Genomic DNA, 23,434 nt, shown 5'->3' on the forward strand with positions numbered 1-23,434 from the left:
GGGGTGGGTTGTGAGTCAGTGCAGGTAGGTAGTGAGCGGGGGTTGGACAGGAAGAGGGTCTTCAATAAACCAGGGTGCTGCTTAAACTAAAATGATCTGTGGGTTTGTATCCCTCTCATCCATGCTCTGGTTCTGAAGAGGAAAAGTTCTGTGGAACAAACAGAGTCCCACCATGTTGTCATTCATTCATTCATTCATTCATTCATTCCCCAGTACTGATTGAGCATCCACTAAATCCAAGGTTCTTTGGATGAAACAAATGAATCCCATAAATTCTGCCTCTGAAAGGAGATAAGTCATTTACTGAAATAACTATGAAATAGGTATCATCATTATCCCTTTTAAAGATGATGACACAGAGGTTCAGAGAGGTCAAGTAACTTGCCCAGCAGTGTACTGCTGGTAAGTGGCAGAGCTAAGATTCAAATCCGAGCACTTTGACTCTAGAGCTTATCCTTGACCGCTGGACATGCTGCATCTCTGAGGGCCGTGCAAAGCAGAGAGATCTTGGTGTAGCTCAGAGAAAGGGAAGAGTCCCTTGGCTGTAACGGCAGGGAAAGGATGACGAGGGTTTGATTTGTGTGACACTCGAAGCGGGATGAGACAAAGCACAAGTTCTGTACAGGGGACAGTGAGTAGTAGATTGCTCTGATGAAAGAAATAATAAAAATTCAAAGGTTGTAATGAGATCTTGAATGCCAAGGGCTTTAGACAACAGACAAAGGAGGATCCCCGATGGCTTTTAATCGGGGGTCAGATCTGTGCACTAGGAAGATTAACTTGTAAAAGAAAGATTACCTGGCAATCCATAAGATGGATTATAGAGAGAAGAAACAGGAATCAGAAAGACCAATTAGGAAGTCATTGCAATACTTTACATAAAAGGACTTTTGACCCAGGATAATGCCAGAGCTAAATCATGGTCTTTGCTTTTTATTAACCTCAAAAGGTTACGGGTGTACACTCCCCCAAAATACCTCCGGTCTTTGATCTGTGAACTTATCTACGCCTTCATGAGCCTTGTTTCCATCCCTAGCATACGCTAGCATCATCTGTTCTAAAACAATGCATCCAGTTTTCCAGGAGCAGCGTAGAGGGGAGAGAGTGGGCCGGACGGGGAGGCCCTGGGATAGAGGGCCGCAGGCCGGTGGTCTCTTTTCCAGTCTTGTCAAGCAAACGCGTATTTTCCCTAACTGTACTCTGTGCGCTAGAGATCTAGAACCCTTTTCCTCTCGAATCTTCTCGCCACCTTATAAATCCCGAATTTTCAACTACTTTCCTACGAGAGCCACCCTCATCAGATTAGAGCTGGGAGAGACTCATGCGCTCACCTTGCCCAAACCTCCTGTTTCAGATAAAACTCTGAGTCCCTGAGAAGGAGCAGGATGCGCCGTGGGCCACACAGCCAGGGAGTAGCGGGACACGCTACTGATGCTCGGCTCCCTGCCCTGCACCTGCGCCAGCTCTCACCTCACAGGGGCAACCCGTGGAGCGGCTGTTCCCAGGGCAGGAATTTGTGACTTTGTACTGAGAGACAGAGAGGTTTGCTTGCTTTTTCAGTGATAATGCCCATCCTTCTACAGGTCTTTTTGGCCCCTCGAGCCTAACAGGGCACCACGTGGCCTCTTTGGTACCTCTCTGGTGCCTTGTTGACCATCATCTTAAAAAGTCCTGATTGTTTAGTTTGCCTGATTAACAATTCTGATTGTTAAGTTTTGTGCCATTCAATGTGGAATTGGGAGACAAGGCTAAAGTTGGAGACAGGGGCAATTTATAATCACCAAATAAATGCCTACTGGCAATTTTCATCTGGATGTTCCACCACCACCCAAACCCAGGAAGTTTCTCTAAAAGCCACATTGCCTTCCAAAGTTTCCCTCTTCTGTATTCACTGTCATCCAGACCATAGCCTGTGGGCTGTCCCTTTTACCTCTCTCGGCCTACAGCAGTCAGCCACCATGGGCCGCCTTGTTTTCCTTTAACACCTCTTGTTTCCCTCCCTTCCCTTCCTTTTCCTTTCTCTCCCTTCCCTTCCCTCCCCGTCCGTTCTGTTCCATTTCCTTCCATTCTGAATGGCATTCTTCTTGGAACTCTGTGTTGGGCTGTGATGAGATAGTGTGTGTAAATCAACAAACTTTAAGAAAGAAGCACCCCCCCCCCCCACACACACACACACATGCTCTGAAATCTGTTTGCTTTGCACCTGTAAGGATCATAGGATCCTTTTAAAATGTTAGCTTAGGATCACAAATTTGCCTTTATCCTTGTTGGATGGGAACCTTTGGTTGTAAAAATCCATTTGTGAGCTTCCAGCTGTGACCCTGTGTATTTGTAAGACACAGCCCCTCTCTGGTGGCTCCCCTCCAGCTGCAGAGCCTTTGTGGAGGGCCACCGTGAGGCAAGACACATTCAGCTGAGCTAGCTGCCCTCATGCTAGGCTCGCCTGGATGCTGCTAGACAGAGTGAGGAGGAAGGACAATCAATCTCCGAGCTGAATTTCTGAATCCCTAGTGTATACAAGGCATGAGCTAGACGCTGAACAGATTACTAAAAAAGTATAAGAATCCTCACCTCCAAGAGAGGGCCTGGTTAAAATGGGAGAAGAAAAGGCTAGTAGCACATGACAACAAATGAATTCCAGTTCAGGACAAGAAGTTTATTTCCTTAGCACCCATCTGATGTCAGGCATTATTCCAGGCTCTGGCTAAAGAGATACAGAATAGTTTCTGACCACAAGGAGTTCATGATCTCGAAGGGAAGGGAGCTAAGAAGAACTTACAATGCACTGTGATACACGTTCTTATGATAGATGTATAAGTCCAGGATGCTTTGAGAACCGAGACCAAGATTGAAATCATCATTTTAATTATAGCTAGAAATGATTGAGCACGACCGTATGCCAGGCACTGTGCTATGAACAGTATGTCACTTGTTTTTCTCATTATATTCACACAGTTTTTTTCTCATTTCATCCTTACCACAACTTTCTGGGCAGGAACTATTTTTATTTCTGACTTATAGAGAAGGAAGCCGAGGCCTAGAGAGGTTAAGCAGCTAGCCCGAGGTCCCTCTGTATATAACAGAAGGAACCAGAAGTCCAGCCCCCATCTATGTGAATTGGTTCTTCCTGGAGGAGGCCCAGCCTGAGCAGAGCCAGAGGGTGTGAATGAACAGACAGAGCTGGGCTGGGCGATGGGGGGGGCCACACAGACCGTAGGCTGGGAGGAAAGTGAGCCAAGGGCACAGAGGAGAGAGACCACACGGCACCCTGTAGAATCCAGTGTTCCTCTGACCAGCAGGCATGGTCCAAGAAGGCTTCACAGAGGAGGTGAGCTTTGCTTTGGGCTTTGAGGGGCAGCCAGAGGGAACAATGTTGCAGCACAGGAAGAAGGCGAGGAAACAGAGACAGCTGCGCCATGCCAGTGGCCAGGCAAGGCTCTAGGTGAAAGCTGAAAGAGATCAAAGCAGGAGACCTTGAGTTTGGGAAGCCATTGTGATATGGAGGTGGGAGGGGCACAGTTGGGGACACAGCAGAAGATGAGGTCAAGCCGTGCCCCCTGACCTGCTCTTTCCCCCCTTCAGCCTACGCTCAGCTGCAGCCCCACCAGCTTCTCTCGCAGCCGTCCTCCAAGCACCTGCAGCCCCAGTTTGTGCTCCAGCAGCAGCCACAGCAACCAGCGCCACAGCAGCAGCAGTCACGGCTCCAAGCCCAGCCCCAGCCCCAGCTCGCCTCGGTCCCCCCAAGCCTGGCCCCGCAGTCCAGCCCCGAAGCCCATGCCATGCCACTAGGCCCAATCACACCCGCTCTGCCGCTGCAGTGCCCCACGGCCAATCTGCACAAGCCTGGCAGCGCTCAGCAGTGTCACCCTCCCACGCCAGAAGCTGGGCCTCACAATGGATACCCTGAAGGCCTGGCCCACACCCCTCGCAGGCTCCAGCATGCTTCGGCTGTCATCTTACAACTGCAGCCCGCTTCACCAGTGGTGAGTAAGCCAACGCCAGGGTCCGAGGAACAAACGGGGAGGACAGCTCGGGCAATCCCACAGCCCCCTTTTGGATGTGTTTTTGTCAAAGTCCTCTCTGGGTGTTCCAAGAAAGTAAAGGGGCCCCTCCCTAATTTGGGGCTGGCTGAATCTTAAAGTCCTCACCTGCTACCCCAAATCCTCAGAAGACGGGGCGTATCCAACGATGTAGAGGCAATTTATGGGATGATCTCTGTCTTGTCCCTTAACAGCCCCAGCAGTGCACCATGGATGACTGGAAGGAGGTGGTACCTGGGGAGAAGAGTGTGCCTGAGACTCGCGCTGGCCCATCACCACATCCCCAGGCAATCATCACGGCCATGCCTGCAGGCCTGCCTGCCCCCAAGAGCCCTAGTGTCCAGCAGTCCCCAGCTCACGGTATGAAGTGGGGCGGGGCCCTCGAGGGAGGGGAGAGAGTTGGCTTTCCTTGCCACTCCTTGGCACATTTCAGTTGGGCGTCTGGCATGGGCGGGTAAACCACTGCAAGCCCACGAGGCAACAAGGGAGCTGGGTAGGTGGAAACAGAGAGGGGGAAATGGGAAGATGAACCAAAGCTAAAGAAAGGGGACACAGAAGATATAAAAGGATAGAGAAAGGAAACTTGAAAGTTCTAGACCCAGACTCTGAGACCTACATGTCACTGCTGTCAGATATGTTTGCATATCCATATGCCAAGCTGAGGGTTCAGGCAGGTCTCCAGTTGTCTCAGTTCTCTGCTTCATTTGGTAGGAGAGGGAGTTCTTGAAATTGGAAATATGACAAATGGCTGCCGTAGATCAAAGATACGACAAATGCCTAGGGGGAGCTAGAAGGGGATTCAGAATGAGTTCAGCTCGTGGAAAGCATCTTTGAAAGAACTGCCCAGCTCTGGGATCCCCAAGAGTCTGTGAGTGCCCAGTGATAAGTGGCCCTTCTCCACGACTGGGTTTCGGTCAGAGGATCCCTCTACCCTGATGGGAAAGTCACAACATGATCTCTGCCTTCACAGAGGTCCCTTTGCCTTCCTTCCCCTCCCTGCTGGTGTGCACAGCAGTCTTGGCCCGGATCTGTGACATTCTGAGCAAGTCAAGGAGGCAGTTCCAGTCATCAGACTAGGTGTGCCCTGGGAGCCGGGGTAGGGAGAGCCAAGAGACAAAGAACATGGGAAGTCAGGAGGGAGAAATGAGAAGAAAAGCACTTGGGGACAGAGTAGGGGAAAGGGCTATGAATGTCCTAGAAGGAATAGAGGATGGGATCAAGGAAAGGAAAAGCGAAAAGAATGTGGAGAAAGAACATCAGGAAAATTAAAAGACAGGAAGGAGGTTATCCGTTCTCTTGGCACACTTGCAAGAGTAAGGGGTTCACCAATTTGAAAAGCAGCCCATTTCACTGTGGAATCGCTCTAATGATCAAAAAGTTGCTCTTCAAATTGAGCCCGAACCAATTCTCCTGGAACTTCCACTACTGGCTGTGACTGTCTCGTGAATTGTAACAGAGTCCATCTCTGGCAGTGTCTGGAGACAGTTACCATGTCTCTTTCCCCTCCCTCCCATTGAAAAAAGGAAAATCTCCAGGCTTGCATAGCTGAGATCTTTTGCTTTTTTTTTTTTTTTTTTTTTTTTTTTTGTTACCCATCCGGTGTCAAGACCTCCCATTCCCACCATCTGGTCATTCTTGTTTAGCCACATTCTACCTTTTCATTAATTATCCCAAAGTGTGAGCCCCAAAATTAAGCACAGTAATTCCAAACATAAAAAGCCACCAGCCATCATAAGTTGGCACCTGGGCCTAGCTTTATAAGCCTTTCAAGGGGCAGGACTGTTTCCTATATCTGCATGGTATGGTAGGAGGGAACTGACATTTGTTTGAACACCTATTGTGTGCCAAGGACTGTTCCAAGATTTTCCTGAACTCAACTCATGATACCCCTGGGAGGTCAATATTATTGTTCCCATAATTCAGAGGAGGGAGTAAAAACCTGCAGAGGGTCAAGGTCCCACTGCTATTAAACTGCAGTGCCCTGACTCTGGCTCCAAGTATAACTCCCTCACCTTCCTTCATTAGCATGATACACCCAGAGCCCCACATTAGCTCCTCGGATGCAGGGGAATGACATCCCCTTGGTTCACCGAGCACTGAATCACCTGAATTCCAGAGGGTTGGGTTTGGGGTTTATTTTTCAGTTTGTTTTTGAGGTTTCTTTTTACATGGGCTGCTATCATTCCAGGTCTCCTCACTCTCAAACTTGTACAATTTATATTTTGAGCCAAAATATAGTTAATTATATCTGTTAAATGTTATTTTGTGAACTCAGCCCATAGTTCCTGCCTAGCCAGAACACAGTAATAGTTAATAGCTAATATTTACTGAGCCTTCTCTGCCGGACTTTTTGTGTATTTCCTCATTTAATCCTGACAGTAACCCTCTGTGACAGGAACTTTTATCATCTCCATTTTAAAGATAAGAAAACAGAGGCACAGAGAGGATAAGGGAAGGGGCAGGAATGTTTTATATCTGAATTTTGTTATTCATTATATTAACTCTTCTGCTTAACTTTGCCACCTGTAAATTATATAGCATGTTCTCTTTGTCTTTAACCAATTTGCTGATAGAAATATTGACTAAGACCCGACTGAGGACGCATGCTCTGTCTGCAGGTTGGTGATAACCTACATTCTTTGTTCAAGTACATCTTATCCCACAACTCCTAAATGAACTGACATTTGCCTAGCTTTCTCTATCTTCTCTATAAAGCTCTCAAAAATCTCTTTCTGAAATCTATACATATCACAAGCATCCTGTTCCTGAGGTACTGTCTCTTGAGAGAAGTAAGCTTTGCACAGTGGAAACTATTGTCAACCACCCAAGTCTTAAATATTTATCAATTCTGTATATGTTTGCATGCCTGCTCCATGCAAAGCACTGTGGGATGGGAAGTAATATATAGAGAAATAAGGTCTGTACCCTACATTCAAAGAGCTTAAGTTCTGCTGGGAAAGATGAGAAATGCACAGGAAGGAAACATACAATAACAACCAAAATGTGCTAAATGCCATAGAAGGATTATGTGTAAGTGCTTTAAAAGTTAAGAGGGAAAAGTTACTACCACGTAGAGATTATCAGGGCAGATCACTGGGAGGAAGTGGCGTTGTTCTAGAGCAAGGGTTGGCAGACTACATCCCAAGGGCCAAATCTATCACAACACAAGTTTTTGTAAACCATTGAACAATGGTTTTTACGTTTAAAAAGTTTTTTTTAAGAATCAAAAGAATACTTCATGATATGTGAAAATTATATGAAATCTAAATTTCAGTGTCCATAAAGTTTTTTTGGAACACAGCCACACTTATTCATGTGTGTCATGTGTCTATGGCTATGTCCTGCTACAACAGCAGAGCTGAAGAGTTGCAACAGAAAAAGTATATCCTGCAAAATCTAAAATATTTGCCATCTGGTTCCTTACGGAAAAAGTTTGCTGACCATTTGTTCTTGAGCCCAGAGTTTGAAGGATAAGTGAGACCTAGACGTGCAGAGGTGGGGAAAGGGCAATCTAGGAGGGACTAGAGCAAGTAAAGTCAGGGAGGCAGGAAAGTAGAAGTCGAGTATTCTATCCTATGTTACCTTTGTTTATAAGTGTAAGAAAGGAGGTTTGAAAATTCGAAGAAAAAAAAAAGGAATAAGGAAAAGAGGGAGTGAAGTAAACAGGGCATATAAAATAAATGTAAGACGCAGGAACAAAGAAAGGGATGAGGCCTGAAGGAAAAAGGCAGTGGGAGGGGAGAATACGAATGCCAAGAAAGGCAAGAAAATGGGAAAATGTTGGGAATAGAAAGAAGTCAAGCATGGAGAAAGAAGTTCGTGTCATCTATTCCTGATAAAGCTGGGGGGCGGGGTGGTGGGAAGTGTTGAGTCACCGTTGTACATCTTTGGTATCCCCTGCAGCTCCTAGCGTTATCTACTGACTAAGAATGTGCTTGCCACGACAATTCAGTTTAACTCAGTGTGGTTTAGGAAGAGAAGAAACATTTATTGGGCTCCAACTGTGTGCCAAGCACTGCAGGCAATTTGTGTAAATGTCCTCACTTAACCTTCACAGTAAGCCTAAAGAGTAAGCATTATCCCCGTTTATGGAGGTGTAACTGGGTCACTTTGGTCATTACTTAACATCTGTGATCCTCAGTTCCCAGTGGGGAGAATAATGACTACTTGTAGGGTTATTGTGAACCCTAAGTGGGAATGCGTGCGCGTAGGGCTTGACACACTACTGCTAGTCGTTATTATTATTGCTCCGAATTGGCGGGGCGGGACTCCACAGTCCACCACCGCTCTGGGGACTTCCGACGGGCCGCGCGGCGCTCGCCTCCCTAAATCGAAAGCCCAAGTCCCTAACCCGCCGCCGGGCTCGAGGCGCCTTCCGGAGGGCGCGGGGCGGGGCCGGCGCGGCTGCACAAAGGAAACGCGCGGCCCGGCTTCCGCGCCGGCGCCCCGCCTCCCTGAGGCCCCGCCCCGCATGACCCAGGCCCCGCCCCGCGCCGCGCCCCGCCCCCGGCGGAGGCGGCCGCGGGAGCCCTGCCGGGACGCGCCGCATTGTCTCCGCGGCGGCTGCAGCCCTCGAGCGCCCGCCGCGCGCGCGCGCAATCCGGCCGCCGCCCGCGCCCCCGCCCCGGCCTCGCGCCCCCGCCGCCCTTTGTTGACGCCGGCCGGGCCGGTGCGGTCGGATGCGCCGCGGCAGCCCCGGGCCCCGGCTCGGAGGCTCCCGGCGGAGAGGAGGCGGCCCGCCCGGGCCCGGGACCCCGTGCGAGGCGGCGCCCGGCCGAGGGGCTGCGTAGGCCCCGCCCGGCCAGGCCCAGCCGGGCCCTGGACAGGTCAGTGTCCGTGGCGGGGGAGGGGTTCACGCCAGGAGGGGGCCCGCGGCCCGCGCTCGTCGCACTGGAAGCCGGGCACCGCCCTCCGGTGCCACTCCCGGCCCGGGCCTGCTCGGCTGCCAGGCCGTGCCAGCCCGCGACTCTCGCCCTCTCGGCGCCTGGGAGGTGCCCTTTGCCTCCCCCGTCGCCGGGGACCCTGCCTGCCCCGCACTCCCCCGGAAGCCGCTGTGTCAACCTGGGCGTGCCGAACGCTTCCGTGTGTCCGCGCCCCTGCCCCCGGTCCCCGCGCACCCCACCCCCACCCCCGTCCTCCGGGGACGGCCATCCACCGGGGGATGGACCGGCCGTTTAGGGCCAAGGCTGCTGCCGTCCGCCGCGCTCTGTTGGTAGGGGACTGCTTCGCTTGGAGGGCCTGCCGCTTCGCTGGAGAGTTTTGTTTTTAATCTAGTTCAGTCTCACGAGGTTTTTAATTGGATGGAAAGGGACAAGCTGTTCTGTGTCTGTCCTGTCTTCCATTTTTAGAAGAGCGTTTTCTCCCTTTCTGTGCCAAATGAAGGTATACTGAATTGTGGATTCTTTACATGAAAATCGGGATTTGCGAGATTCTGTTTAAATTGAAGTCCGCAGAGAGGGGAATAATTTGCCCAAGGCTAGGTTGCCATTAGTTTAATGATGAAGCTACCATCTGAACTCCTGGCCCCTGACTTCTATATCGTTGGATACCACCAGTCAGTGCCAGTGATCCTACCTCTTCGTCCCTTCCCCACTCCTGCCTTCGATACCTAAACAGATTTCACTGACATACTTTCAGTTCTGATCAACTTTCCTTTCCTGCCTACTCCATAGCCAGAATGTTCCCCTTCTTCCAGTGCGGTCTACAGACACACTCTTTTATTCTTTTTCCTGCTTTACAAATCAGTGACAGCTTTCCCCTTAGATGTCTCCCATCCTAGGGCTCTAATCCCCTCCATTAGCATATTGGGCCCAGAGGATCCCTTGTTGTGAAATAAGCAACCGACCTAAATCCACCATATGTCCCCGATTTTTCTAGGACAGCCCCAATTTAGAATCTTCCATTCCATTGTCTATCAGCCCAAGTGTCTTGATTTTTGGTTTAGAAAATAATGTCACTTTAACTGTATCAGACCCTGCTGTCCTGGCCTTTTCCAGCCATTTGGCTCTGGGGCATAACTGGGTAATCCAATTATCATTCACCTGGGATTTTTCTTCTCCTCCTGAGTCAACCCAAATGTTGGAACTGCCAGGATTCCTAGGTGAGTCTGAAAATGACAGGCTAATGAAGGAAAGAAATTCCTTGTTGCACCTATATTTCTGCCTCCCTGCCCTCCCCATCTTTTATTCCAGTACAGGGCAGCAGACCTGTGGCAGTGTCTGTGGATTAGGGCTTAGGTTTAGGTCACAGGGATGTAGGGTCTCATATCATTCCACTGTAAAATAGGAAGAAAGTAACTAAGTGTGTTGATTATAGGGCAGAAGGTTCTGTCGGGAATCTTAAGATGCCTGCACAGCTAAGTAGTTTTGGTTTCACCCAGATTAACACACTTTTATTAGGCTCCTGCTTCATGTAAAGCCTTGCCCTAGGCACTGTGGAGAATATAAAAGTGATTTTCCCACGTAGCCCCCAACATCTGGATCTGTATTGGGAAATATCCACCCTTTTTGAATCAGCTGATAAACTGTTTCTCACTGTTTCTGTCCCTAAATTCCAGTCCCTGCAAGGCAGGAACCAAAGTTTCTGGTTTGGCTCATTCCCAGGGGCTGGCTTGTTTCACAGAGGGTCCAGCAGATGGGTAATGGTGCTCTTTGGGCACCTGCCCTTTCCAGGCACTCTGCATCATGGGAGCCCTGCCCACCCAAGATCTGTTTCTAGGCTTGTCTACACACACTGGGAAGGATAGATCCCTTTTCCCCTCCAACCTTAATCTTGAGAAAGTAGGTGGTTTCTTGGTCTGTATTTCTGTTGTTCTTGAGTTGGTTTCTCAGTTACCCAACTGTGTTTTGCTTGAGCCGTCTCTCCTGTTGTCACTCCTTTTTTTTTTTTCTTTCCTTTTTTAAAGCTGTTGTTTTACTGAGATGTGGCACATAGATGCTTCAGGAACATTGGTATTTCATCATGTACTCACTGCCCAGCTTTTTCCAGTTCTCTTCCAGGTCGTGACATAATTTCTAATTTACCTTTGTCAAGCACACTCAACGTCTATTATTTCCACTTCCCTCAAAGAAAGGAGGAAACTCCAGCTCTTCTTCCTCCTGTCCCTGTAATGATTCTCCTGGCTGTAGGCCTCGTCAGCTATTGCTTTTCTGCCTTTCAGTAGAGGATAACCTTTTAGGAAGCTGTTGTTCTGTTTCTCTGGACATAAGTCCTCTGTCACTGACTTTCTAGTCTAAGCTGATTGAACCTGAGACTTCTGTTCCTGCCACCAAGACCCCCTCCCCCATCTATGACCCTGTGCCTGTTACTCACTCTGGCTCAGCCCCAGAATCCACTCTTTTTCAGACCACATCCTTCTTCCTGCCTTACTCATTTCCTGTCTCAGATACTTGGGATCCTTTAGTTCTGATCTTTCCAAGGGAAAGAGAATAAACTAAGAGAAGAGGAATACATGGATAGATGGTCTTATAAACTTGAGCTGTTCTTTCTCTGGTCTTACACACTCTCACATAGGCTGTCCCCTCCCTAGGTTTTCTTGTTTAAGAAAAAAAGAAATGATGACTGTCTGAGGATTAAAAACCCCCACATGTGAGTTCATGTCTTTTTGTCTTTTTTTTTTTTTTTTTTTCTACTGTTGTGAATGTGGAAAGACAAGAACTTATCCTCAGACTCATCCTCTAAGTTTCTGCCCTCCTTTGGGCTGTGGGCCTCAGGCTAGCCATTTGGTAACCATTTGCCAAATAAAGTTCACCCACATCCTATCAGAGTCCCTTGCTGGATCAGTAAGCCAAAATAAAATTTAAATTTACAAAACTAGGGAGTGCAATGGTGGTTCGAGTTCTGATAGTGCTGCCCCACGCTAGTAGGCTTTTTACCAAGGGTTTTATTTCCCCCCTCTTCTTTGAGTCATTCCAAGTTCATATTAAAGTTTCTCCCAGCTATTCAATGTCATTTGATCTCCAGACAGACTTGGTCCCGCCCTCAAAAAGATTCTCTTCTGAAGAGATACATCTACTAGAGAGGAGAGTCGGGAAATGAAAATAAGGAGTCTCCATGAATGATATTTTCTCTTTTATTCCCTTTGTTTTGAGCCATTTGGCAACTGGAAGATGAAGATGATGACTTTCTGTGGTCAAGAGGAATGTCACCAAAGTGGCTGGAGAGAGGATGCTATTGTGTTTTCCACCCCCGTGGAAAAGCAGGCTGGGGACTGCTGCCTTATGCAATCTGCCCTCCTGAGGCCTTTGTGCCAGTAACAGAAATGACTCTCTCTGCAGTGACTTGGCACCTTGTTTGTTGGAAAACATGGCTGGACTACCCCTCAAAGTGGATGTATGAACGTGTGTAGCTTTAGGTTTTAAGAGCTTCTATGGCATGGTTCAGACTATAATGTGAGTCACCGTTTAAAGATTCTGCTGTGTTTTATGTTAAAAAACTAAGAAGTGTGCCTATTTAAGATTACTGATTCATCTCTCGAATAGATGCAGGTTTCATTTTGAGCACTAACTTCTTTCAGAATTTCACTTGGAATTACTAGCTACATCAGACCACTGATTTGAGAAACTCAGAGGCAGACCACCTTGAATTCAACTTCATGACACTTGAGGAGTGGTTAGGAAACTAATCAACCATTTGTTTATCCAAGACAAAAACCTTAAAGATTCTGGATTTTGTCCCATCAGTAACAAAAGTAGAGAATGATAGACAGCCAAGCAATGGGCTGTTTTATAGTTAAGCAAGAGTTATACAGTTATGAATGTTAGGGGTTTTTAAAAAATTTTTTTAATGTTTATTCATATTTGAGAGAGAGAGAGTGCGAGCAGGAGAGGGGCAGAGAGAGAGAGTGAGAGGAAGATGGATGATCTGAGGTGGAAGCAGACTCTGTGCGGACAGCACAGAGCCCGATGCAAGGCTTGAACTCACGGACTGTGAGATCATGACCTGAGCCAAAGTCGGGTGCTTAACTGAACCACCCAGGCGCCCACCAATGTTAGTTTTTGAAGATAGAAGGTGTAGTAAGAACCATAACGCATAATTTAATACATTGTTGTGTGATTCATCCTAAGATCATCTCAGCCAGCATGGTAATTAACAGGTTTTTTTTTTTCCTTCCCCTTCCAAATTATTTATAGTTTGTGAAAAAGGATATGCTTTTCTTTCAATTTCCAGATAATTTTTTTTTTTTTTTTAGTTTAGATAAGTCTAGAAGAAGAGCACATTCTTTCTGCATTGCCAGAGAAAGGATTGTTATTAAACAGGGATTGCCAGTTCTGACATAAGTTCAGATGTTGAAGAGTATTGCCATTTACTATTAGGACAGCCTTTAAAGCAAATACCTGTTTTCTGGATGATTTTCTTCTCAGCAGAGAAATTTATTATAGCTTCTCTTAAAAAGAGATGACTGTCAGATGAAGTGTCCTAACCAGCTCTTCCCCAGTAGATTAGAAGGACCGGGCTCGACACTGAAGATCGAGACTATTGGCAAGAAAATGAGAGCTCATGACCACCGGGGGTTATTGTTAAGGCCCTAGCTGCATGGCTGTTATGTCTCAAATACTATATAATTATCCCTAGTTACTGATATCTTGAGCGTATTTGAAACCATCCGTATGTGACCTAAATCCATACAATCCAAATCTATATTAATCCAGTCTGTACTAAACCATGTTTAAAACAGTCAAAGCAAATGACACTTCAGATGGAAACAAAGTTAATACCAGTCAAATACTGTTTTTTAAAAAAATCGATTAAGTCTATATTTTCAGGCCTCCAGTGGTCAGTATTAATCTGTTCTGTCAGCTGATTGGTAGGATAGGAAGGTGATTGCAGACTTGGACAGTGGTTTTAGGAATGGAGTGATGTTTTCCAAGAGCAGAAATGATCGGGAGGATTGGTTTGCAAGTTAATATCACCATCCCATTATATAGATAAGACAGCTGAGGCTTAGCTTTTTCCCCCTCTCTCTGTCTCCCTCCTCCTCCTCTTCCTCCTCCTCCTCTTCCTCCTCCTCCTCTTCTTCCTCCTCCTCCTCTTCTTCCTCCTCCTCCTCTTCTTCCTCCTCCTCCTCCTCTTCCTCCTCTTCCCTCTCTTCCCTCTCCCATTTATCTAAGAATATTAGTGCTCCTGCACTTGGTGAATAAATAAGCATATCAGGCAACATAATGGCCTTTACTTTTATCAACCTGAAAATTATTAGAGGATTCACTAAATATCTCTAGTCGTTTGTGTGTCTTTTTTTAACAACTGGATTTAACAAGAAATCCATCTTCCATAATTTTACCTTCAGCCTTTAACTTCTTTCCACAGGCTAAACTGCCTTTGTAGTTTAGTTGCTCCAAAGTTATCTTTTCTGGTTTCTGGGGTTCTGCACTTCTCTGTGATACCCTGGGACTCCTTACGAAAGAACTGTGTACAAAGGGAATGTAGTGAAAGAACTGTGTACAAAGGGAACATAGTGGTTGTCTCGTCCTTTGGATTAATCACTGTTGAAGGTGAATTGAGACCTTTGGTTTGCCCCGAAGTCAAGTGCATTTCTGTTATGTTGTAGTCATTGTCAAAGTGGAAGTAACTTTTTTCCCTGAAGCCTGACCTCAAAAGGACAAGGACTTGACACCCTGAGTAGCCCAGGGTGTCTGAGGAACATGAAAGGTACCTGAGTTTGGGCCAGTGGGAGAATAACTCTGCCCCGAGGCTACACGAAGCCAGGCTCTATGAGAGCGAGATTAAGAGATTAAGGCGGGTTTCCTAATCTCTCAGGTTTCAGTGGTGTTAGCCCTCCTGTGGCCAAGTCCTGCCTGATCCGTGTGTTGTCCCTGCATTATCTTATTGAATCTTTACTGCAGCCATGTGAGACAGGTCTAAGTACCCATTTTACGGATAAGGAAACTAAGGCCTAGAGTAATTTGTCCAGGATTACAAACTAGGATTTAAGCCTAAGGGCTTTCTGATCCTAAAGACTTAGCTGCCTTGTAGCACAGCTTCTAAATGTGATCAGCGCCACATATCTTACATATAAAAATTCTATTCGCTGTAACCTTGTAAGATAGGCAGTGTGATCCTCTTTTTTATAGACGGAGAGACTGAGGCTCAGAGCAGGTACCAAGTGCTCGCAGCTCACAGGTAGTCAAAGGTGGAGCCAGAGGATGAACCCAGAGCCAGAGTCTTCCTCTGCCATGCTGACGTCCACCTCCTGTGATCTTGAGGTCTCTCGTGCACAGCCTCTCCCACTGGTTCCAGACATTTGGTCTTTTGAAGTCCTAGCATCCGCCAGGGAGCCGTGATGGGAGAGTATCTGGGAGCCCTCGGCCTCCGCCTTGGATCCCGCGACAGGTAGCTGCGATTCCCAGGTGCGCCGACCTGTCCTGTGGGAAGTCACCCCTTGGCCCTGCAGGTGCTGCTGCCGAGTCTGCTGGGTCCGTGGGCCGGGAAGCCGGCCCTGCAGCTGTTCGGAAACCCCCGTTGCTCCCGCTGTCCTGACCTGTATGGGGGAGGGTGGCTGTCCGCTCCATTGATTCCTGCCTTCATCGCCGGGGGTGGCAGCTTGGAAAACATTCAGCTGTTTACAATTCAGCTTATGTACACTGTGGCTGGGGATTGTGGGTGAGTCAAAAGGGCCGCTCTCTCGGCCTGTGTCCTGAGAGACAGCGTGAAAGTCAGCTGTATGGTAATGGCTGCCAGGGAGGAGGAGGAGGAGGAGGAGGAGCCCTCCCTAGCAGATGCCTGGGCCGGAGCCGCTCAGCCCGGATGCTTCAGGTCTGAGGAGCACGTCTGCCCTCCGGTCCTCTTAACCCGGACTCAGCAAGGTCGTTCGGCCGTGTCACTGAGAGCGGGTGTGGGGCTACCCGGCTCAGCCTCCCCTTGCGTTCTGCCGGCCGGCTTCCCCGCAGGAGTCCAGGCGTGGACCCAGAGCCTCGCCCTCCTGCGACTGCTCGGCCAGGGGCCCCGGAGCCCCCTGTGAAAGGAGCCCCCTGTGACTCTTCCCCTGAAAAAGTTACGAACATTGGGCATTGGTGCCTCCTGCCTTGTGATACTCAGAAGACCCCCGGGGTAGGAAGGGGCCTGCGGTTTCCCCGTGACTAAGAGCTCCTTTTGTGCATGTTTTAGAAGCTACTGTCTTCCACATACAAGGCAGCCACCCTTGCCTTGGTTCTGAAATGCACACTTTTTCCCTTCTGGAAAATTCAGATGCTAGACTCCAGTCCTGTGTGATCTAGTGCCCATGATCCAGAAGGATCACTGTCCACTCCCACCCTTCCCACCAAGCCTGCTGTCCCGAAATTGGGAGGAATGCTGTCTGCTTATCTGAGTGGCTCACAGCAAGGTGTGAATGACCACAGGTGTCTATTTACATTTTAAAGGTTGTTAACCAAATGATTCTCTTTAATTGATGGACTCGTGAGGTCCCAGGATGGAGCCATCGTCCTCCTTCTCTTGCCCCCTTGCCCTTTGTCCCCCCATCTACCTGTGTCTGCCCACCCCTTTCTCCCTCGTCACCACCCCCCTCCCCGCCACTTCAGTTTCCTACTCCCCCTCCCCCCCCCACCGTGGGGCGGTGGTGGGGATGCCAAAAAACGTGTTTATGAAATATCTGACCTTCCTCACTTTCAGAATGGCACCAATTTCTTTACTTCTTTCTTTCTGAATAACTAAAGAGACTGTAAGAGTGGCTGGTGGGGTTTTCCGCTGCCCTCAGCTTACTGTGCTTTGTTACTACCCACCAGATCAGCTGCTCTCTGCCTCCTGGATATGGTTTCCCTGGGCGTTCACTTCGCAGGCGCTCCACTCGGGCTCTCTCTAGAGCAAGCGGTTCTTCAGGAATCCTGCTGTCCCCCATCCTGGCCACATGATTAGGCCTGCTAAGCTGAGGCACAGTGAGCATGATTTCAGAGCCAGGGGCATGGAGAGAATGCTCTCTGTTGTATAAGCAACCTTGTTTTGCCATTTGTCGAGCAGAATTTGCTGCAGGCAAATGACCCATGTTATCACCTACTTTGCTTCCTTAAATTCTTTATTAACTTCATTAGCTCTGTCTTACTCCTGCTGCAGTCAAGCAAGGGTAGTTAGAAGTCTTGTAAATTAAAATACTCCTCCTGTCTGGAGAAGATAGAAATGAAAGCCACGGACCACGCTGAGGGGGCAGGAGACGCTCCGCTTGCCTTCCATGTCCTCTGAAGCAGGTCTTCAAGGACTTGCTTTAGGGGCACACAGAATGAATAGCCAGACCACCTGATATGCCCATAATAACTGTTAGTACTAAGCCATGTTCCAGCATAACTGATTTTTGTTTTATCTGCACACGTGGAGAACATCAGACTTAGTTCTAAAATGACCCAGATTTCGCATAGCTGTGGCCATCCAGACCTCTGTCTTCAGTGGGCAGGAGAGCTCAGCCTCTCTAGACACCTAGTGACTGCCCCTGAGGCTGGGGCCATTTTTATAGGAGCCTCCCAGGCTCTGCCTCTAGAGGTCATCATGCTTTCCAGATGCCTAGAGCCCACACCCATGTTTCGAAGGGGCCAAGGAATCCAGCACTCCAGCCTTCAGGACAACTTAATGCCCCTTCTTGCTGAAGAAATCCCCACCCTAACGGGATGAAATGGGCTAAGGAATAACTCTTGTTCTTCGTGACCAGGTACCCAGAAATGCCGCTCCTATAGGAGGCACTGGCCTAGCTACTCTCAAATCATTATAGGCTCGGAAAGTAATTTACAAATCTCAGATGGTGTCAAGTTCCCTGTCTGAGACTGAGGAGACTGGCGAAGACTGAGACCATGGGTTCCAGATGATCCAGTTTAACAGACATTAAGTAGCTGTCCTATAGCGGGCATGGGTTAGTTCCTGAAGATACAGAGGTAACAAGACATAGCCCCTGCCTAAAGAAACTTGCTCTGCCTAGCACAAAGGACGAACCCCAATGCAGATAATCTCACAAACAGGCTGCCGGGTGGTCCACATTTCTGCCAGAACCTATGAATGAGACCAGAATTGAGAGGCAACCTAGAGGTTGAGACCTACATAATGTTAACAACTGCCCCAGAACATATGTGCTGTTCATTCCTATCTGCATACTTGGCCCTTTGTGGGCAGCTTCATTAAAAGACTAGATTCTCCCTCCCTGGCCTGCCTCCCGCCCCCAACCCCCCACCCCCAGCCCCACCACCCGCAGCCTGTCGTGCTCACGGCATCCTGGCCTCCACCTTTCAGATTTGGGTGCCTAGTTGTGTATAATGGCTTTTGAGACCTGTGGAAATCTTCAGCAGCACCACCAGCCTCAGGACTGGTCAAGAGAATTGAGAAAGCAAGAATTCCTGAAATAGAGTCTTTCTTTCTCTCTATCTTTTATCTGGCCGCAGGGCCGGCAGGACAGGTTTCTGCAAGTTTCACTATTAAGCTGCTTTCCCTCCAGCAGGCTGCAGAGCAGTCTGGGAGAGCGGGAAGCAGATTAAATTAATCTCAGAGTGCTGAGCTTGGCAGGGGGTGAGATTGTGTTTGGTCATTCCAGAAATAGCCCAGACTCCTTTGTTCCTAAAGCAGATGAGGAGGCCTTGGCCCACAAGAGGACTGCCAAGCAAATAGTCGCAAACCTTTGTATATTCGTAAATCGCCCTCCCTCTGTCCCTTGGCTTCTGTCTCTTCTGCAACCTGCCCGTTATAATGGGCAGTGATAGCTTCTAACGTTAGGGTGAAAGGGTTTATTTGTTTATTCTCCTGCTTAATAAGATCCTTCTTTTAAGACTGAGATTCCAAGAAGCCTTTGCTTCCCAGAGTTAAGCATCGGCTCTGTAGACTCGGAGCTACTGAAATGTATCTGTTCACTACTGTATTTGGCGTGAGGGAGGAATCTGACCTCAGGAGTTCTGCCTGCACCGCCCCGTCTTGCAGTGCTCCAGTGCACATTAATAGACACTGCTCCGAGACACAAGAGGGGAGGGAGTAGTGGTGGGGGAGGGAGAAGAATCAGGCAAGGATGGAGAGATCCCATAAAAGGAGACAAGGTATCAGAAGCAGTTTGGTGATGAATATCTAAAGAGCCAGAGGTGGGAGTGACCCCAGAATTCAAGGAGAAAGGAGTACTTCCACAGAGGAATTATAAACCAAAACAAGGGAGTCCTGTGGCTCCCTCCTCCTGTGCTCTCAGTCAGGAATGTGACCATGTTTCAAAGAAACAAAACAAAAATCTTAACCAACCCCATCTCCTAGATCAGTGCGCTTGAGTTTTCTGTTGGTGTTGACTGGGTCCCTGACTTTAAAGGATGTAAACAGAGAACACCTAGGATGATGATGAACTTGCAGCCTTTCGTGGAAGGAATAGAAGAAGCAGAGGGCGTTTGGCCTGAAGGAGAGAAGATAGAGTGTGGTCGTGAGTGATACGCTTTCTGACACCAAGAGCATTTCGTGAGCACTTCTAGTGTGCTGCTCTGTCGGGGGATTATCTCCTGCGGTCCTCATAGCCACCTGACACTGTAGGGTAGGTGGTGTTACTGTCCTTAGTTTACAGCTAGTGAGAGAGCTAGTCTCAGAGAGACCACGACTTGCCCCTAATTCGTTTGAGTGATAAAGACCAGTCTCTAAGCCAGGTCTAAGCCTGTGTTTTTGCCCATTATACAAATGCAATTGGCCTTCTTCTGTATGGTCTTAAGGAGCAGAAAGGTGGGCAGAAATTAACAGGAGATAGATTTTTGGCTCACAGGAAGGAAGAATTTTTTAACCGAACTGCCCGCACTGGGAACAAACCACTCCAGAGGTAGTCCGTTCCTTTGCCATCCAGAGCTGTTCAGACAGATGCCCCAAAACCACTGGGTGGTGGGAGTATTACAGAGAAGGTTCAAGCATTGGTAAGGGAATGAACCAGACTTTCTAATCTTGTGATTCTGTAATCTGTAGTTCATTAAAGAAGTCAGGAAATATTTTACTAGGCTCTAATTAGATGTAAATTGCCACCATCTAAAAATAAAATGTTAACTTCTATAGTCAGCTCTATATTTTAACAGCATTTATTCATCAGTTTAAGTAAAATACATGTTTTCTTGCCTATTTAAAATATTAAATAAAAGAGAAAATGTAGTTCTGTAAACGCAGGCTTAAATATTTAACATTTAAAAGCAGAGAAATTTAATTTGATTGATTTGATTTGATTTGATTGACCTGGTCCTCCTAGTTATCCATGGGCGGTTAAGAAAAGATTTTTTGATGTAGTTCCCAAACACCTTCATAGTTTAGAGAGGCGAATTCCAAAGGGGAAAATTTTCATCTCTACAGTAAAGTCAAAGCTGTCAAAAACTTTTTTTTCAAACGACTATAAACACTTAAAGGAATTTTTCCAACTTGCTGGTGTGAATGTGTCTCAAACAAAAATTAATTTTAAAAAATCTCATCATTCATATCTCTTGGATGGCTCGTGCTCAGCTCTGAAATTTATTATAGTTGAATTACTGAGGTCTGATTAGTGAAGGCATGTGTCATAGTCGATTCTTTTCTATCAAAAAAGATTTATCCTGGTTTATTGAGCATTAGGACTGCTAATAATAAAATGAACCAGCTATAAACCTTTTCTAAAATGTGTTTATTTTTATTTCTTATGCTACATATCAGACTCTGAATTCCTGTTCCATGGTGAGATTTTCAGTGTTTAACATGAAATAAGAGCATCGACATACAAAGTTTTATGCAAAAATTACTAAACTAATGTACTGAAATCGTTTTTCAAGAATGTAACACACACAGGCAGGGTTACGCTTAATATCAATAGGCTTGTTGTAATAAAGAAATGGCTTTTTCTTTCTCTTTTTTTCTTTTTTAGGAAGTTCCAGGTTACAGGCAAATTCAGCTCACACAGTTGGTGTGGAATGGGCCTGGGAAGGGGGCGGGGAGGGGGCTGCAAAAGTGAGGTAATGAGGGTCTGTACCTCTAAATCATGGAGCAGCTCAGGAGAGGGGCCGACAAAGTGGAGAAGAGGAGGGTCCCCTGTGGTGTGTTCTGTGTAGGCACCTTGACACGCTTTTTACAGCACGCTGTCAGGTCCTTCAGAGGAAGGCCAGCAGGCCCGCAGGGGAAGAGACCTCAGGAGGGGAGGACTCTGGTTGGCTAAGGACTGGACTGGATGTGGAGCTGAGAACAGGGAAAGGGGCTTGATCAAGAGCACAGGGCCAACAGAAGCAGCATAGAGCCCCCCACCTGGGGGGAGAAATTGAATGCAGGTGTGTCTTAATGCGTGACCCCCAATAACCAGCCTCTTATGGATAGCACCGTGTTCACTTGGGGCTCAACCCTCGTGTTCCCTTTGTGTTCATCTCTGGGGTTTGTACTTTGACCTTTCACAGGCTGCTTAAAATCTAATCCTTTTCCTTGGAAAACTTTATAGAAGGTTTAACCTCTCTCCCCCAGACCCCGTCACACCCCAAGCCCTGTACCTAGTGCAGCTTTTCATCCTGGTTGTAGTTATCACCTTAAATACATTCTCTCCCTTGAACTGAAGATTGCCTTGTTTGTCCAGATCAATATTGACTGAGGTCTTAACTCCCAAAAGAGAATTATTATCTGTTTGACTTGGTTAACTATTCTTAGCACAGTTGGGAAATTAAAATATACTGCTAGCTGATTAGCTGCCTGGTTGCAGGACCGATTATAGTCCCACTTGGTGGTGTGTCCATCAAACCTGCCAGTTTTAAGTGGGTCATTGACAGAGGGGACTGCTTGCTTTGCATTGTCGTTTGGCTCCATGGAAAAAGCCAGGCACATGCTGAGTCCCTCCCCTTCCTTCTGCTGGTCTGGACCCAGTTCTGACCTCCCCTGCTTGTGTTTTCCTACTCTCCCCTTGTACAGAGACAGGGCAGGGCATTGTTCATGCACTGACCGACCTCAGCAGCCCCGGCATGACCTCAGGGAACGGAAATTCTGCCTCCAGCATCACCGGCACTGCCCCCCAGAATGGTGAGAATAAACCACCACAGGCCATTGTGAAACCCCAAATCCTGACGCATGTTATCGAAGGGTTTGTGATCCAGGAGGGGGCGGAGCCTTTCCCGGTACGGACTACTTCTTTTCCCCTCTTTTTTTTTTTTTTTGTTTTTTTTTTTTTGAAGTATATTTTGGATGTGTATTAGAATATTTTTACATTTCCGTGTAAAATGTCCAAAAATGTAAACAGTTTGCTTTTTCCTTGCTAATTTCCCCCCCGCAAAAGAATGTCAGAGCCATTTTCTTTCTAGGATTGAGTGTCTTCCTAAGGTCCAGAAGGGATCCGTGATTAGGAATAATTGGCAAGGTCCCTTGGTTAGAAGTTATCCACACACAGACTCAGCCATGTTCCTGCCTGGTGATGTGTGACCCCCTTAGTTAGAAGGGAATTCACATTGGGGTGTTGGGGGAAAGATGATGGGTTTGGGGAAATGAGACCTCGTTCAGTTTTGAATGCCAGAACCTCTGAATGGCAAAACTTTAGCTAATTAGAGAACAAAAGGAAACCGTAGAACAAAATTTTCAGGATGTGTCTGAGATGAAGAGAAGAGAACAGGGTTGTAGCCTGAAGCTTCTTTTCTGGTGACAGAGCCTTGAAAAGAGAATGAATGAGAGTGAGGGGTACTTTAGAAAGGCCACAATCCGATGTCTCCGATGAGAGCATAAGACCAAAGGGAAATATAAAAGAATCAAGAAAATGGCTTGTTAGAACAAAACACCCACAGCTGATTCTGTGCGGTGTGAAATTGGTGAAGACAGGTGATGCTCTTATACAGGTGGGAGGAGCCCAGAGCCAGGTGCACACCGGCCTCTCCTGTGATGAGATTATCTGGCTGTTAGAGAATACCATCTTCATGGGATGCCATCTGCCTTCTGCTCATTCTTCGGGTCCCTGAGTGGTTGGAACAGTCAGCAGAAGACTCTAAGCTTGATTGACTGAGCTGGCTGAACTGCCCTTCTAAAATGCCAGAAGACAAATAGGTTCTTGTCCTCTTTCCCTCTGAAGGTTGTTCAAGGCCTGTGGCAAAGAAATCTACCTGGAGTACCTTAGCTATAAGTAGCTCCAGCCCTGTCACGTCCCCTCCCTCATTAGACTAGGTCTTGGCCTTGGTCTCCTAGAGAAACACCAGAAACCAACCGATCTGACAGGGCGGATGCAGATTGAATGGCTCCCCCACGGCATCGCCCCAGAGATCTAGCCACCAGGTTGCCTGCACAGAGGCAACGAAGGAAGGACCAAGAGTGAATAAGCCCGTCTAGATCCTGGCAGCCACACAGGGCATTTGCTCTGTGGCCCAGAGTCCATTTCCTCCTGCTCTCCTCCATGGCTGCCTGTGTCTCTGGCTTGGGTAGAGCAGCTGTAAGGTGGGGAAAAGTAGGAAATGAAAAAATGGTTGCCAAGTCCCTCTAGTGTCATATATATACTCACACACACGGCC

General features: G+C 47.6%; 1 protein-coding gene across 5 annotated transcripts in view; it reads left to right on the forward strand.

The window, feature by feature from the left end:
• PHC2 (polyhomeotic homolog 2) overlaps window positions 1-23,434 on the forward strand; it is a 114,689-nt gene that overhangs the window by 79,846 nt on the left and 11,409 nt on the right. For 4 of the 5 annotated variants that reach the window (XM_060621985.3, XM_078452087.2, XM_078452088.2 and 1 more), the window contains 3 exons: window positions 3,583-3,983; window positions 4,235-4,400; window positions 21,861-22,063. In XM_060621985.3, coding sequence (XP_060477968.1) covers window positions 3,583-3,983; window positions 4,235-4,400; window positions 21,861-22,063 — 770 coding nt within the window. Of the gene's footprint in view, window positions 1-3,582; window positions 3,984-4,234; window positions 4,401-8,563; window positions 8,867-21,860; window positions 22,064-23,434 lie in introns of those variants that run through there. The other variant, XM_060621990.2, reaches the window with a different exon arrangement.

This window comes from Panthera onca, chromosome C1 (genome assembly GCF_046562875.1).
Source record: "Panthera onca isolate mPanOnc1 chromosome C1, mPanOnc1 haplotype 2, whole genome shotgun sequence".
NCBI lineage: Eukaryota > Metazoa > Chordata > Mammalia > Carnivora > Felidae > Panthera > Panthera onca.